The sequence below is a fragment of the Macrobrachium nipponense genome, chromosome 13 (genome assembly GCF_015104395.2).
Source record: "Macrobrachium nipponense isolate FS-2020 chromosome 13, ASM1510439v2, whole genome shotgun sequence".
Classification (NCBI taxonomy): domain Eukaryota; kingdom Metazoa; phylum Arthropoda; class Malacostraca; order Decapoda; family Palaemonidae; genus Macrobrachium; species Macrobrachium nipponense.
In genome coordinates, this window is record NC_087206.1 from 78579904 (window position 1) to 78597537 (window position 17634).

The 17634-nt window shown below is 42.0% G+C and overlaps 1 protein-coding gene across 1 annotated transcript in view; it reads right to left on the minus strand.

Moving 5' to 3' along the window:
• The window catches only part of LOC135225878 (DDB1- and CUL4-associated factor 6-like), a 102951-nt gene extending 88899 nt beyond the window's left edge, over nt 1-14052 (minus strand). Inside the window, 2 exon segments of the mRNA XM_064265441.1 lie at nt 9660-9795; nt 13778-14052. Of these exon segments, the coding sequence (XP_064121511.1) occupies nt 9660-9795; nt 13778-13847 (206 nt within the window). The 5' untranslated portion in view covers nt 13848-14052.
• Between the last annotated feature and the right edge of the window lie 3582 nt (nt 14053-17634).

A 17634-nucleotide genomic window follows, 5' to 3' on the forward strand; every position in this document is an offset into this window, starting at 1 on the left:
GACTGGACGCCACCCCCGTACGACTGCTTTGGTACCAGGAAAAGTCTGTTGTAGTATCCTGGTGACCCCAGGTCTAAGACCTGCTCCACCGCTCTTTTCATTGATCATTGATCAATAAAAGATCTAAAGAACCTGATGTTTTCTCCCCTTGATACGACGGGAAAGATCTCTGGGAGTTGTAGAAAGAGGAGGAGGGTCCACAAAGGGCGGGGATCTTGTACCCCTGTTCCACTATCTTGAGGGACCACGCATCTGTATCTCTCTCTTCTCCACGCACCCGCAAAGAAACTTTAGCCTGGCTCCGACAGGCATCTGAAGGGACTTTCTTCTCACTTAGAGGATTTAGGTTTGAAGGAACCTCTTCCTCTTGCAAGTCCTCATCCCTCGAGGAGCAGCTCTCGAGGGAGGCGCGCTACGAAAGGGTTTAACCTTCCTAGGAGGTCGTCCAGACGACGACGTGGTAGGGACTGCGGGACGTCTTGAAGACTGGGCCAAGAGATCCTGGGTTAGCCTTCTCTTGTAGGCTCACTGCCAGGTCCCTTACCATAGCCTGGGGGAAGAGATGGCTCGAAAGAGGTTGCAAAGAGAAGCTCTGCTTTCTGCGATGCAGAAATGATATTGTTATGATACAATAAAGTTTATGCAATACTTACTGGCAGGTATATATATAGCTGTATTTTCTGAAGTCCGACAGAATTAAAAACTTTCCGACACACGCAGTGGTCGGCCAGGTGGTTAGTACCCATTCCCGCCGCTGGGAGGCGGGTATCAGGAACCATTCCCATTTTCTATTCATAATTTTTCCATTTTCCACTGTCCCCCTCCCCTGAGGGGAGGTGGGTGGGTACTTGAATATATATATATCTCGCCAGTTAAGTATGAACAAACTTTATTGTATCATAACAATATCATTTTGCTCATGAACTTACCTGTCAAGATATATATACCATAGTTTGAAAACCAACCACACCGTGGAGGTGGGAAGAGGGCAGAATAGAAGGATTTTGAAGGGACACAAATGCATGCAGATGATTACATCTTTGGGTTCCACCTGTTAGCATAGCCGACTTCGTGATTGACTGTCAACCCAAGTCTGCTTCTGCTTTACTGAGAGTTGAACCAGCGACGGTAGAGACCTATAAAGATGGTGCACTCCAGATGATCTGTCAACAAAGGGGGCGTGACCACATGTGACTAGACCATATGACCTAGACCATGTAGCCGGGCTAAGCCCAAGTTTAAAATAAAAAAATATATATATATAATTATATCTATCACCACCTATGACCAACCTAGGCCGAAAGTTAATGCCTGTGTTAACTAAGGCTTCAGAGTTAAGAAGTCGCCGTTGTCAGCGACTCCACAAACTAAATTAAGAGCTCTTCCTAACCATTTTCTACAGGATAGGATGAGTAGTACTTCTTGCCCCCAAGATTGTGTCTGCAGACACGTATGGCCCTAGCGAGCAGCAGATCTCATATGCCATCTTCACATCTCGCAGGGAGTGTGAAGTGAACCCAGAGTTGCTTTGCTAAAATATGGTACTCAGGATGTTGCTGAGTGCCATGCTCTGTTGAAATGCTTCCGACGGCGCGCACACCTTGTGAGCATTCAGATAAAACCAGGGTGTACTTCGATATGGGCAAGTCTGGTCTTTTTCGGAACATTGCAGATTGACCGACTGACTTCGACTTTCTTGATTTTAAGTAGATAAAACTTGAGAGACCTGACAGGGCACAGGACTCTCTCTGGCTCCTCCCCACTAACTTGTGCCATCCTTGCTTCCAAGATCCTGGCCCAAGGACAAAAAGGGTTTCCATTCTTAGGCCATAACGAAAGGCTTAGAGAGCACACCTCCTTGTGTTCTCTAAAGCCAAAAACTTGTGACGATGGCTTAAAATCTCACTAACCCTCTTTGTCGTATCTAGGGTGGTTAGAAGAAGGCCTTCCTGATCACATACAAGAAGTTAACAGGCAGGAGAGGTTCGAATGCTTTGACATCAAGAACTTCAGACTACGTCTGTACTAAAGTCAGGTGAACGACAGTTGACCAGTCAGACGAATCAAGGACAGCAAGGCTGTACCCTGAAGACCAAAAGGCACTATTCTCAGCTGAAGGATGAGTGTCTGGACTGCCTGGGCGATTCAATCTAAGCAAACCTTGGGGGTGTATCAACGCAACCCAACGTCGTCCGCAATCGACTTGTCAATAAGAAAACTCAGGGCTACTATATGTCGCCTGATCATCGCACGAGTGTCTGACTCCGAGAAAACAGGCGAGACAAAAAGTAGATGGTGAGCTAGAATCGAGATTCCACAGACCTCAATGATTGTGAAGGTCTTTGTTGTTTGACAGATGCAAATCTGTCAAAACAACATTCTCTGTTGTCTGTTCGCACTGGCAGAATTTTCAAAAACTCTCGGCAACCGCTAGACCACTGGTAGTTCAGGTGATCTCCCCCACGTTCCCGGGGCGCTGGTACTTGGAACTAGTATTCCCGTTTTCCTCAGATTTTCTCTGAACCCTGTCTCCTGAGGGGAGGAGGGTGGGAATTTAATTATATATACCTGCCAGGTAAGTATGCATAAAACTTTATTGTATCATAACAATATCATTTTTATGCATGACACTTACCTGGCAGGTATATATATAGCTGATTGACACATTTGGAGGTGGGTCACAGACAGCAATATCGTCATAATTCAAAAATTAACTAATTTTTTAATTATTTATTAAGTTCCTTACCTGCTAAGGTAGCTGACTTCGTAGGTCCTGCCTCTTAGCCTGCTAAACCTTAGTAGCTCTCAACTAGGATGTGACCTGTTTGTTGAGAAAGCTAACAACAAGGGTCTGACAACTGGACGTGACCAATTTGTTGACAGGAAACCCTAGCCCTCTCTTACCAGGGGCATTCATGCTAGGATAAGTTAGACCACCTGAAACCACACACAAAGCTAACGTAACACATTACACTTCACATACTGAAGAGGAAATAACCCTCTCAGACAACCATAAAAAGAACACCACTTAATTAAAATACCTAGCATGTTAGTAATCTATCGAGACGATTCGTACGGACTTTGCAATCCTGTAATGAACCTCTAGATGATCGTTACATTCTACGCCTGTTGTTATAATAGGCTCTTTCTCGTAAACTCGAGCAGGGACCGAGAGAAGATACTTCTTAAGATATGAGAGAGCTGTGGAATATCAGAGTTGATGTGGACCACTGGTTCCAAAAACTCGTTTCGAGGACTGGAGGGACGACCGAATTGCATTTACTTCTTTCAGATTAAGATCCAGGACATCTGAAACACTATCCAGATGTCCGGCACCTCCTTCTATCATGACGCACTGAGAGATGTTCAGAATAATTCCTAGATCTTGAATAATATTTCAGTTTCCCGGTAGTAAAAACTGTGGTCTGAATTGCAGTCTATTCGGGGAAACAAACTTCTTCAGGAAGGAAATGGTCCCCAGCAAGCTCATCCATTCCCTCCCCGAGTATGCTTACTTCCCTATAAGGCTGCGCTTTGCCTAAGCAGGAGAGCATATAAAAGTGCAATGTTGCGGTAGACTCGTAGTTCTATACCGTGCGGTAACGAGCACCGAAAGGATTAAGAGATAACTCTGTTGAACATAGTAAGGCAAAAACTAATGCAACGTTTATTCATTCACGTAAGAAATCCCCTCAATCTTAGGCTAAAGTCCGTGATTGTAGGACAGAGATACAGTTAGTCAGTCAATCCCGCAGGAGAGACGTAACCGCCAGCACAGAGATACGGTTAGTCAGTCAACCCCGCAGGAGAGAGAGACGTAACCTACCGCGCATGACAGCGCACGATCTGTTACTGGCTCGGTTGAACTTGGACAGTCAGACACAGCAGCAGCCAGCAGCTACGAACGTCGTCTCTTAAACTTTATGTCTGGGTTGCCAGCTACCTTATTCTACGAAGAAATAGGTCCGTTTATTTTTTGAACAAAAAGAGACTCTCAAGCTGGTATATTTTTAAGCGAAACAGAAAACGCTAAATATATAGATGCGTTTTGTGTCGTCAGAAACACTACCATACAACAGTAAAAAGATAAATCGGAAACTCCTGGAAGGCTGCAGGGAGTGACTGATTAAATGTCCTTAAAATAGTAGACATACCTCTCGGTTGCCATCCGAAGAGGTAACTACAGCAAGCGTGTATGACTTGAACCAACCAGTAGTAAAATAACGCAAGGCAAAAAAATTTTATTATATCACAATAAAGTTTGTTCATACTTACCTGGCAGACATATATAGCTGAATTCGGAAATACAGCTACATACATATCTGACAGGCAAGTGTTTCATGAACAAAACTTAGAGAATCGAAGCAGGACAGCTCAAGCTTCTTAAGATACTGGACATAAGCGTTCATTGACGTAGTCTACCAGTCTATTTCTTGTACGAGTCTGCGAATGAGGAAGGAGAGCTCTTCCGAACCTTGTCCTTATTCGCTTACGCAATATCAAGTTAATGAGATGTTTGTCAATGAGAAACTAACCCATTAACGGTACAGAGAGATATTTTGTCAATGAGGGGAGACCCACTTACTTGACAAAACGATAGTATATTGTCAATGGGGAAAGTCACTGTGAATTGACAAAACGTAATCCAGGAAGTCGAGCCTTTTATTTTCGATTCCCGTCTCAAACAAGGAAGGGACAAGAATCCTGTTAAGAGACTGGGCTTACGGTAGGTAGAACGACGATGCTCAATCGGCATGGAAGTCTCGACTAGAAAACTAACAAAATCTATCATCTGAAAAAACCCTTTCAGATGGTCTAAAAAAGCTTTTAAATTTATTGGCAGTATGGCAAAGGAAGTCCTGTCTTGCGCTTTCCTGAAGAGCGTCCTTTTGATGAGTGCCTTTGCAAGAATCCTACTGAACGTTGCCGAAAATCCTGACGTTCAGGACGTCGAGCCTTTACATAACCCGTAACTGTCTTATCTCAAAGTCTTGACTGAGGTAGAGAAACGAGATCTTCCCTTGAGCTTTCCTTAACTCCATCCACCTTTGCGAAAAGCAATATAATATTGACAGAGACCTCTTTGAATTCACGAAACCCGAGGTCTTGCTGGGTTTCGAAGACGAAGTTCTGTTCACTTTCTTGAGGCTCAAATCTTAAACAAGAGCTTGAAGAGTTCAACAGAAACATTCTGGTGCGCGCTCAGCGTCCACTGGCGAGGACGCTCGCGTCCTGGTGCGCGCTCGGCGTCCACTGGCGAGGACGCTCGGCGTCCTGGTGCACGCTCGGCGGCCACTGGCGAGGACGCTCGGCGTCCACTGGTGAGTGCGTCCATCGAGCGTCCTGTTCAAGCTGATCGTCCAAAAATAAGCGTGCAGAAAAGCGTCACGCTCCTGACAGGCGTCAAAACAAGCGAGAGAAACTGCCTTCTTTTTCCTATTTCTTGGTGGAAAGAAGTACACGTGATCAGGCAACTTTCGCCTTCTTACTTCTCACTGAAACACATAACGAGGGAGAAGGGACGTGAAGCGTCCTCTTCTATAAAGCTTCTTAGAGGGCGCGAGTCCTTCCGAGAGCTCCAACCCTTGTGCGGGGAGGACGCCTCGGAGGACGAGAAGCAATCCTTCAGGATTCGTGCATGTGCACGCACTTTGGCAGTCTGGGGATTTTCATCAGAAACTGCCGAAGGCACGCCAGATCGGTGGGGTTCCCTGTAACCCTCCTTCGGCTTTCGACATGCCCTCTCCCTTGGTTCTGGGAGTTCGACAGAGGTCTAGACCTAGAGGCGTTATAAGGCCGATCTGACGCACCCTCCACTACACAAGGGGCACTGTCACTCACACTTAGCCACTTCACTATTGCTCTCTAAAGCAAGCACTTTCGATTCTAAGTTACGAATCGAAATAGTATAAGAGAAAGGGCAATAACCTCTACAGACACTGTTTTAGGGCCCGAAGGCAACATTACAGGGTTAGGCGTAACAAAAACAGAAGTAGCACTCTTCACAACAATGAAGGAGAGCGATCACCTCTCGCAGACATAGTCATAACCCATAGGCCATACTACAGCGTTAGGCAAAATAAAGTCTACCGGAAGGTTAGCAGTATCACTACCCTGACTTTCGTAATTGATTAATTGCTACATACTAAACAAACTTTTTCCTTACGGAATTAGACACGTTTACTGATTAATTGTGTACATACGAATCATACTTTTTCCTTACGGAAATAGACATGTTTACTGATTAATTGCGCCCCCCAAGTGCGGAACTACCGAAGCTTTCGGTAGCCACACCCTATCTTTGCAGACAACACCCTCTGAAACTAGCCTAACTAGATTCAGATATCTTATGCAAAAATGAATCAAATTCAAATCAATTTAAGATAGCGTATGCCTAGCCACAAATCCAAGAAATAAATAAAAGACAATTAGGATACTTAGCGGCAAATGAAGTTTCCAAAATCCTAAGCCGGAGGTACTGAAAACAGGTGTTTTCAGTACCGGCGACAGAAAATTTATGAATAGAAAAATGGGAATGGTTCCTGATACCCGCCTCCCAGCGGCGGGAATGGGTACTAACCACCTGGCCGACCACTGCGTGTGTCGGAAGTTTTTTAAATTCTGTCGGACTTCAGAAAATACAGCTATATATATACCTGCCAGGTAAGTGTCATGCATAAAAACAGACCTCGCTGTAAAATTGCAGAAAAGCGCTCTCTTCTGAGGAAAGCAGTGCCGAAATGAGACACTAACTCTCCGACCATCCCTGACAGCCTTGTCCATGCATGACAACACATTGGACAGCTCCCCAGACTCAAAGAATCAGGACTCCTAGATTGAAGATCCAGGACTCCTAGGCACCAGTCTAGGAAGTTTAAAGACTTCCAGAGTCTTTAACAGCCCTTTCATGTGATGGTCGATCTCCGTTGGTGTCCATGAAATCTTAGCGGACGATAAAAGGATCTCTTCTGGGCGTCTACCAGACTAGCAAAGTCCCCCCCCTTGGGAAGAAGACGGGATCTTAACTCTACTTCAGCTTTGGTCTCATACCAAATGCCGCCTTTCCCACTGAGTCTTGAAGGAGGAAGGGCGAAAGTCGACTTGCCCTGATCCTTCCGACGTTCCATCCAATCCTGCAATTTCTTGAATGCTCTCTTAGTGGACAAGGAAGTCTTCATCTCCACCACTTCCGAAACCTTGCCCGACTTCGAAGACGAAAACTGAGAGGGAGGAGACTTAGGAGCTGCAGGCTGGAACTTCTCACCAAACAAAGAACGTAAAAGACGAACCAGCACCTTGTAGTCGGAAACCGACGAAACTGACGGCTGTTCTTCCTCCACTGAGTCCGCCGGACTACTAAGCTCTCCTTCCTCCCGAAGAGGCAAAGGAGATTGAACCTCTGGAGAGGGCGTGCGCCCAACGGGTCTAGCCTTCAACAAAGGCTTTCGAGGAAGACTAAAATCTAGCCTCTTCAAAGCGACGACCTTCTGTCGATCTTTAGAGCTCGAACCACGAAAGAGCGTCCTGACCACGCTGCGCGTCAAGAGAGGTTACTCTTAGTCTCTCTCGAGAGCGTCCTTACGTTTCACGCTCAAGCGTCCAGCTTTCGCTTTCAAAGCGTCCTTCTGAGCGCTCTCGAAAGCCTTCTCCACAGGCAAAGCGTCAAGCAAAACATCCCGACGATAGTCTTCCAAAGCGTCCTGCGAGCGTCTTCAAAAGCGTCCTCCAAGGCGTCCTGTCGAGCGTCCTCAAAGGCGTCCTGACGTGCGTGCGGGCAAAGAGACAGAGACGACGAGGAGACGGAGAAGGAGACTGCCTCGTCCTCTTGACAGGCAGTCTAGCGTCCTTCCTACGTTTTAGGCTCAACTGTTGCTGGGCGAGTCTTCCGAGCCATTAAGGCCGACAATTGGTCTTGAAGCGACGCAAGAATACTCTTCGTAGGTGAAGGGCTGCGCCTGCGAGAAGACGAGGGGCGGGGGGACGCCTCCTTCCTTCTCAAAGGTACAGCAACCTGCCTCTCCGAGGCGCGAGAGAAGCGCTTCTCAGCGTCGTCCTCGGACGACGTCCTCGGACGACGTCCTACCTCTCTTCTGAGGAGGAAACGCGTCATACGACGCAGGCGAAGACCGCAACGAGAGCGGAGAGAGGGGACGTAAAGCGTCCTCCCTAGGAAAAGTCCTTTTCAAACGGACGCGAGTCACTCCGAGCGCTCCACCCCTTGCGCGGGGAGGGCGCCTCGGAGGACGAAAAACAGTCCTTAAGGATGCGAGCCTGAGCACGCTCCTTGGCAGCCTGGAAGAAGCAACAGGTCCTGCCGAAGGGAACGGGACGCCAGATCGGTGGGGAGCCCCCGTAACCCTCTTGCGGCCTTTCGACATGCCCACTCCCTGAGTTCTGGGAGTCCGACAGAGGTCTAGACCTAGAGGCATTATGGGGCCGATCTGACGCCCCCTCCACAACACTAGGGGGCACGATCACACACTTACTCGAGCCGTTTTCAAGGGCCACACTTTGGACTCTAGAGTGCGTAATGACTCTAGAATCAGAGAAAGGGCATTACCTTCTCCAGACACAGAACTAGGGCCCTCAGGCAACAACACAGGATTAGGTGAAGCAAATTCTACTGGTGTTAGAATAGGAGAAATGTTACTTCCCTTACCTTTCGTAGAACCGCTCTTGGAGGAAGCCCTCCTGATCCTATCGCGCTCCAACTTACGGCGATAGGATTCATACACCTTCCATTCATCCTCAGTCAAACTTTTGCATTCAATGCAACGATCAACCAGCAAACAAACATGCCCCCTACACCCCATACATACTGTGTGGGGGTCTACCGATGATTTCGGTAGCCTCACCTTGCAATCACTTCTCACACACACTCTGAAGCTCACTGAACTTGATCCCGACATCACCGTTCATAGAAAAGCCAATCCAAAAATCCAAAAACAGTCCACTATCGCGTATGCCAATCCAACATCCAGAGTCAAAACCAAAAGTCAATCCAGATACTTATAACGAGTCAAAATCCAAAAATCCTGGGCGGAGGTCTGTAAACAGGTGTTTACCGACCGGCGACAGAAAAAATATGAATAGAAAATGGGAATGGTTCCTGATATCCGCCTCCCAGCGGCGGGAATGGGTACTACCACCTGGCCGCCCACTGCGTGTGCCGCGAGTTTTGAAATTCTGTCGGACTTCGGAGAATACAGCTATATATATATCTGCCAAGTAAGTTTCATGAACAAAATAGAATTTAGGCCTAAGGCCAAGCACTGGAACCTGTGAGGTCATTCAGAGCTAAAACATAAACTGACAATAAAAAGGTTTGTAAAAAGGTTTGAAAGGTGTAACAGGAGGAAAACCTTGCAGTTGCAGCATGAATCAATTGTTAGGAGAGGGTGGAAGTATGATGGACGAAAGCAAATATAAACGTAGCTACAGTGAAAGGAGCTGTAGCTACAGACCAAAGGAATGCTGCAAGGAACCTTAAGTAATACCTACAGGGATATTCACGAATGTCTTGAAAGCTATGGTCATAGTACTAATATCAATTTAAAGAAAGGGAAACAACCTCTGATATGTAGAATGTCCTGACCTCCAATATCTTGATGCCCGGAAGCAAATTACAAAATTAAAAGAAACAAGCATGATACACTAACCATATGACGAGATTCTGGTCATCAGATCCTGAGAGCAAAAGGTTCCCTGGCTCATCCCATACGACAGTATTGACACAACCCCGGTGGACGTCCATAACTTGCATAAGGGACATTCGTTGTAGCAAAGATTCACTGCCTGAAAATGACCAGGTTGATAATAAGGATAGTAGTGCAGCAGTTTACATGAAAACAGGAAGAAAACATTTTCTTACTTGAAATATAATTAAAATACTCCAAAATTAATTTTGAAGGGGAAGAACATTTTATCTTATGTAATTTGCAATTTTAGGATTGTTGTAACTGAAGAAATACAGTACTGTAATTCCTAAAAACATTTCATTAATCTAAATAGATTCATTATTCTAAATAGAATAAAAAGCAGGTAACAAGTCTTATCACAAAGGTGCCAGTTCACAAGATAAAATGTTGGAAATTAAGTCTGCACCCATTCTTTGCTTGTCAACACAATCAGATTCAATCAATAAAATTTTGAAAATTTAAAATTATTTTCTAAATCAAACCTATTTTATTAATGCAAACACATGAGCCTACCTATACAGTAAACATTCTAAAGTTATGAATCTTAAAGTAATTGGCATCACTGACACCTATAAGCTCAATCAAGAGCAAAACTTTTTATCATTAATCTCTTCCATGCAAAAAAAAGCTCCATTAAAGAACCAAAGAATTGAAGAAAAAATAAAAGAATACAAGTTGATGTGGATAAAATCCTCCAAAACATGAGACAGCAATGTAAAGTCAGCTGAGGCTGAGACATTCACAAGGGAGTGAATAGCAATCGCTGGTGGTGCAGAGTTTCCAGGATGTGTGGCCTATGAAGGAGTGTTTTTCTTCCTCTTCATTATACAGTGTGCCTCCTGGATTACTGACTGCACAGATAGGCTTATGTAAACTCTCGGGATTGAATTAAAATAAATGAGCAGAAGCCAATTCCTCAGTGTTCAACAAATGGTTACTTGTTTAATATACTACAATATGGAATACATAGGTTCATGTTCAGTATAGTACAAAAAGTCTCAAGTTGCTGTTTGCTGAGCAAAGAAATGTCAGTACTATGGATTCAGTAGTAACTGTTAATACTCTACTGCTTAAAGCTGCTATCCTTTATGTACACTGCCATAAAAAATGTAAAACATAATCTCCTCTCAAAAATTTCATGCTCTTCACCTGCCCACATGCCACTGAGAAGCCGTGGATATCAAAATGTATTCTTATCAAACTAAGGAACTAACACTGGACAGAAACAGTACAAGTAATACTTCATTTCCACTACAAGGGTTTCAATATAATCCTTGTTTTGGTCCTTTGTTTTAATCTTTTCAAAATTTACTGGAATAAAAAGGAATACAGGATTTAGGCCAAAAGCCAAGAGCTGGGACCTATTAAAGAGAAATTGAGAGTAGAAAGGTTTGAAAGATCTAACAGGAGGAAAACCTTGAAGTTGTACTTTGAAATGATAGGAGAGGGTGGACAGCAAGATAGACATGGAGTTAAAGGAGATAGTCGTGGAGTTAAGGAATAAAAGGGGTTGCAGCTAGGGGCCGACAGGACACTGCAAAGAACCTTAAGTAATGGCTACAGTGCAATGCTTGAGGTACATTGATGATATTAGCTCCCTATGGGGTCAAAATTGATTGCATTGTAGTTTTTCTTTTGTATCTCTATTATTGTTAATGTTCTGTTGTCCATTTACTCTTTTGTATTATGATGGTCAGGCAATGACTTGACTTCACCTTAACCTTCTACTTACAACGTAAACACCAGATTGAACTGTACAATCTCAGCTCTTAACTTATAATGTTGCATCAGTGACAGTAATAACAGATACTAGGAAATAAACAACAACAATGAAGTTAAATAAAATTTGTTCTTCTGTGTATGAAAATTTACTTAATTTATTGAAAGATATGTGTTAAATTTTTAGTTCATATATTTTTGTTAAAAATCCCCTGCGTACTGGAAATAACACAGTGTATAAACTCTGCCAGTAAGCAATGCAACCAAATTCCACTTTAAAACTACCATAGAATAGAATATAAGATTTAGGCCGAAGGCCAAGCACTGGGACCTATGAGGTCATTTGGTGTTGAAAGGCAAACCGACAGCCAAAGGGTACAAAGGTGTAACAGGAGGAAAACCTCATATCTGCACTATGGCATATTTGTTAGAAGAGGGTGGGGGTATTTCTACAGAAGCACTCCGCACGGGCTGCAAGGAACGTAACCGCGGATACGACATCTACCAGGGATTGGGGAGTCCAATGTATTTCGCCGTGTTTAGTACTGGCCCCTGGGGGTTAATTACAGTCGTCCGAATAAATATTACTTAAAATTCTTGTTCAGTGGGTAAAACTGCCTAGAAAAACAGCCACTGCCATAGTCTAGGCCGCTGCGGATAAGTACCCTAGATCTACCGAGGGTGGGAAGTAAGATGGTGGGAAGTAAGATGGTGGAAAGTAAGATGGAAGAAAAATATGAAGGGAGGTACACAGTAGGTGAAAGGAATGAAATAGGTTGGAGGCAAAACTATTGTCGACACAATTACAATAAATACACAGGTACTCAACCAATATTGAACCCAAGTCAACCTACCAACTTTGTGTATCTAACAGCAAATAAAAGCACTTACAGTTGGTTACAAAAGTGATAAAAAATAATTTAGCATTTTTTGGCAAAATCAATGATGTTGAAAATTGGTTGACATTATTTTTAGTTGGCTCTATTTTGTTTTTCTGTCAATTGCCTACCATTTCCAACCAAATAAAACTTCATATCATTCATTCTTATGATAACATAGTCTTATGTTTTTATACTCCTTCCATTATTCATGACAGTTGCTTCAGTTAAAAATGGCTGCCTTGTGTGGAGATGTTTATTGATGTATTTCATATTTAATAAGAAGTACTATTGAATAGAATATAGAATTTAGGTAAAAGGCCAATTTCTTGGACCTATGAGGTCAACCAGCATTATGACAGAAATTAACAGGAGACATGTTCAGTATGTACCTGTCGCTCTAAAGGGTTTACTACAAAAACATAGTGATAAATCTCACATTTCAGTAAATTTGTCAAGTGTTCTCACCTATACTGCACAATAGCTAGCCTATACTACACCTTTTCCTATAATGCTTACGCAAAAAAACCTTCATTTGTAAACAATATATCTAATATCTCTGTGCTGAGGTTACGTTAGGATGCATCCCATGTCATTTATTCTTTGGCTTCTGTAGCACTCTAGGTCACACTGGGTAAGAGGGTGCGACCTAGGACGCTAGGTTAGGTAAGGCTGTGGCCCAATAACAGTCTTGGCGACCTTTTATGGCGATTGTTACCGTAGAGAATAGATTGAAATCTAGGCTGCAGGCCAAGCACTGGGACCTAGCCTATGAAGTCATTCGGTGCTGAAATGGAAATTAACAGTAGAAAGTTTTGAAAGGTGTAAGAGAGGGAAAACCTCAAAGTTGCACTATGAAACGGTCGTTAGGAGGATGGATGGAAGAAAGAATACAAAAGGAGGTAAAATTCTAAAATAAATGAAAGGGGTCGAAGCAGATAGCATAGCTCCTACCTACTATAGTATAGGGGGTGAAGGGACAATGCAAAGAAACCTAGAGTAATGCCTACAGTGCACTGCATGAGGTGCACTGACGACACTAGTTCCACATCGGAGAGACTTTATCATGTCTTACAAATTCTATAACTTGGGCACTGATTTTAATCACACCCAAAATTGTTTTTCCACTCGTTTTCGCAAGGAAAACATATAAAAATAAGGAGTCTGCAACCATAAAAATGGAAATGCCAACAAATACGATTTAACAGTGAGGAAAAATAACCTAGATATTACTAGTGTTCGTATCGAGGTAAGATTTAGTAGTAACAATAAAGACAATAGCCTATTACCAATAATCGTAGGATACCCCCAAATACACCTTTAAAGGGCATAAAGCCATAAACAAATACAATTTATTCCCTGTGGAGACACATCAAACAAATTAAGGATGAGAGCAAGCGATACAAGTGATCAATCACACACATCCTGCATTGCAATAGAGGACACCTTCAATAGGTGGTCTCAGTCAGTAGTAGTAGGTACCTTTGGCGAGCGTATAAAATAGACTGTTGTTGAGGGGGTCATACTGTCTATTTAAGGTGTGCCGGAACATGAGTAGACGGAAATTTGACGTTCCCGAGGTACGACGCGACTCGCCTCCCTCGTAGGAAATCACATCCACGGTTAGTATATGTGTGTGTGATGCACCACACGAATTGCAGAAGACCCTTCAATTTTTCGTCTGGCGAACTTCACAAATTTCTCAGTCGGACTCTTCTTCTTGGTTTCGCTGGGCGCGACTTTGCTTGCGACGGTCCTCCCCCTCGACCGCTCCGTTGCAGGGCATTTTATAATCATGCGTAAAATTATTATAACTTCTCTTATTTAGGAGAATACAGACTTCAAATCAAAATAGAAAGGATTCTGGACAATCATACGAAGGATTTTTTGACAATGGGATAAATAAGGCGCCAGATGAAACCGTTGCAGAGCAAATTGCTCTTATAATCATGCGTAGAATTATAATAACTTCCCTTATTTAGGAGAATACAGCCTTCACATACAAATAGAAAGGATTGTAGACAATCATGAGTGCGAAGGATTTTTTGCCAATAGGATAAGACGCCGAAGGGTAAACTAAAGTATAAAAACTTGACGAAACCGTTGCAGTGCAAAATGCACTTATAATCATGCGTAGAATTGTTATAACTTCCCTTATTTAGGAGAATACAGATTTCAAATCAAAATATAAAGGATTGTGAACAATTATGCGAAGCATTTTTTGACAATGGGATAAGGCGCCGGAGAGTAAACTAGAACAACTTGATGAAACCGTTCCAGAGCAAATTGCACTTATAATCATGTGCAGAATTATAATAACTTCCATTATTTAGGAGAATACAAACTTCAGATCAAAATAGAAAGGATTATGGACAATTATGCGAAGGATTTTTTGACAATTGGATAAGGAGCGGGAGGATAAACTAATGTATAAAAACTTGACGAAACTGTTGCAGTGCAAACTGCACTTATAATCATGCGTAGAATTATAATAGCTTCCCTTATTTAGGAGGATGCAGACTTCAAATCAAAATAGAAAGGATTGTGGACAATTATGCGAAGGATTTTTAGACAATTGGATAAGGCGCCGGAGGGTAAACTAAGGTATAAAAACTTGATGGAGCCGTTCCCGAACAAACCACTTTATAACCATGCGTAGAACTATATTATAACTTCCCTAATTTAAGAGAATGCAGACTTCAAATACAAATAGAAAGGATTGTGGACAATTATGCGAAGGATTTTTTGACAATCGGATAAGGTGTCAGAGGATAAACTAAAGTATAAAAAGATAAAACCGTTCTAGACCAAACTGCTCTTTTATAATCATGCGTAGAATTAAAATAATTTCCATTACCTAGGAGAATATGTTTCAAATCAAAACAGAAAGGATTGCAGACAATCACGCGAAGACCTTCTTGACGATCGGATAAGGCCCCGGAGAGTAAACTGAAGTATAAAAACTTGATGACACCATGAAAGGTAGAAATTAAGAGCAGGTAAACAAAGATTACTCCTTCATTAGCGAAGTTCAGTAGTGTAACATAACGAATAAAAAGACTACGAACCCAAGGAAGGTTATTTACAAGAAATATTATATTGCTTTTGATACGTGTAGAGAGTATTCCGTGCTATGAACAGTTTTGTCACAATTTTTTGCAAGACAAACATACAATAAACATACGCTCTGTAAAGAAAGGATGATAAAATGCATCAGCCCAAAAGGAAAACAGATCATAGGAGCATCTTAATTTATTAGTCTTATAACTTTGGTTGCTGAAGGACAGACTGATATTTGTACAAGAGATTCAACATTACCGAAAGGAGTCAAATCCGTACTGGTAATCATTTGGACTGTTAACTATTGTGACGTCATTTCCCCTTAGAGAGCTAGCCAATCACTGGCGTGCAGTGGGCGGGGTTTAACTGCAAAGCTAGGTGGACTTTGCTATAGCAAATCCCACAGTTTCGGTCTACATTTACCTGAAACTACTGGGCTGCTTCTTTTCGTGTAAGATTAATCAAGTAAGATCTACCTTTGACAAGACAGAGTGGAGATACGTGAAAGAAAAAGGCTTAGAAGGATCGAGGCGTGGGCGCTTCATTCTATATACGTTGAGGTTTTATAACAATAATTCTATCATAGCATACTTAGCACTCCTCCAGTCCTATCCACATCTCGCCTGATGATGCTCTGCTGGAGAAGTTCTATTCAGTGATACTTCAAGGGATGACATAAGATGGAATACTTTATTAAAGATTTTAAACATCATTGATTAATTGCCTGTCACAGTAAGGGAGTGTTTTATTCCAAGAAAATATATATTTCTTTTTGTTGCGACTTTCTTTTTTTTTCCTTCTCTTTATTATTAGTCAGTCTTTCTTCGGTAGCCTTGGTTGTATTTGTTTAGGTTAATATTTGTTATATGGGATAACCTCCATCTTTATTGCTTGTAGTTGAGTTTTTCTTTTCTTAGGGACATATGGTTCTCTTGTGGATTACTTACACTGGACTTCTGTAGATTCTGAAATCATACTAATTCATTTCCTTTCATTTATCCAGTCTCCCAGGAGTTATAGCTTGGGTACTGGGATGGACTCTTACTTATTATTATAAAACATAAGTTTCACTGTCAGTACACTACACAGAAAACACAGGATACAGAGAATTTACACACACAACCTATCCGTCCAGTGCTTCGTTCTTAACTGATCTTTTCTCAGACTTCAAGTGAACTAGTGAAGTCTGAACCTAACTTCTCAATTTGAGTTCCTCCTTAATTACTACTAGGATACACCCTACTTCTTCTTGAGTGGCTTTCCTTACTTCCTGTGCCACGCCTAGATGAGTCTTATTGGTTGTTCTAATCTACAGTAGCCACCCACTTGAGGTGTCAAAGTTCAGATTTTCCACTGGAGTCATCACTAATTTGTTTTGGTAAGTTGCTGCCTGTGTTTTGCTTCATTTTTCAAATAGCTTTACCATACTTTCTACCTTCTTTTCGCCACCATCTACCATACCTCTACCAGTAGATTTTCCTATCTAATTTCCCTACATATATATTTATATCGACTTCTGCTTCATTACTAACATTTTTTGTTGTTCAAAGTCAAGCTCCTTACCATGTTGCTAATTTTGTTGGCTTGGATGCTGTCAGTGTTGCTGGTAAAGTGTTTGTGTTACGAAATTTGGAACAAAGAACTTGAAATTAACCCTTAAACGCCGAAGCGGTAAAAAAAAAAAAATGTTTCCCGTGTGCCGGAGACGTTTCAGAGTGAGCGCGGGAGCGGAAAAAATATTTTTTTCAAAAAATCATAGCGCGCTTAGTTTTCAAGATTAAGAGTTCATTTTTGGCTCCTTTTTTTGTCATTGCCTGAAGTTTAGTATGCAACCATCAGAAATGAAAAATATTATCATTATCATATATACATAATGCGATATATGATAGCGCAAAAACGAAATTTCATATATAATTGTATTCAAATCGCGCTGTGCGCAAAACGGTTGAAGGTAACAAGTTACTTTTTTTTTCGTTGTAATGTACACTAAATTGCTATCATTTTGGTATATAACAAATTGTAAAACGATAAAAGCAACACAGAGAAAATATTATCACAAGATAATGCATGAATTCGTAACGCGTAGACGTAAACACATATTTTTTTCAAAAATTCACCATAAATCTAAATCTTGTCCTAGAGACTTCCAATTTCTTTCAAAATTAAGACAAATGATTGAATATTACTATACTGTAAGAATATTAGCTTACAAATGCAGTTTTCGACCATATCTGACGAGTTAAAGTTGACCGAATGTCGAATTTTTTTTTATATATTTT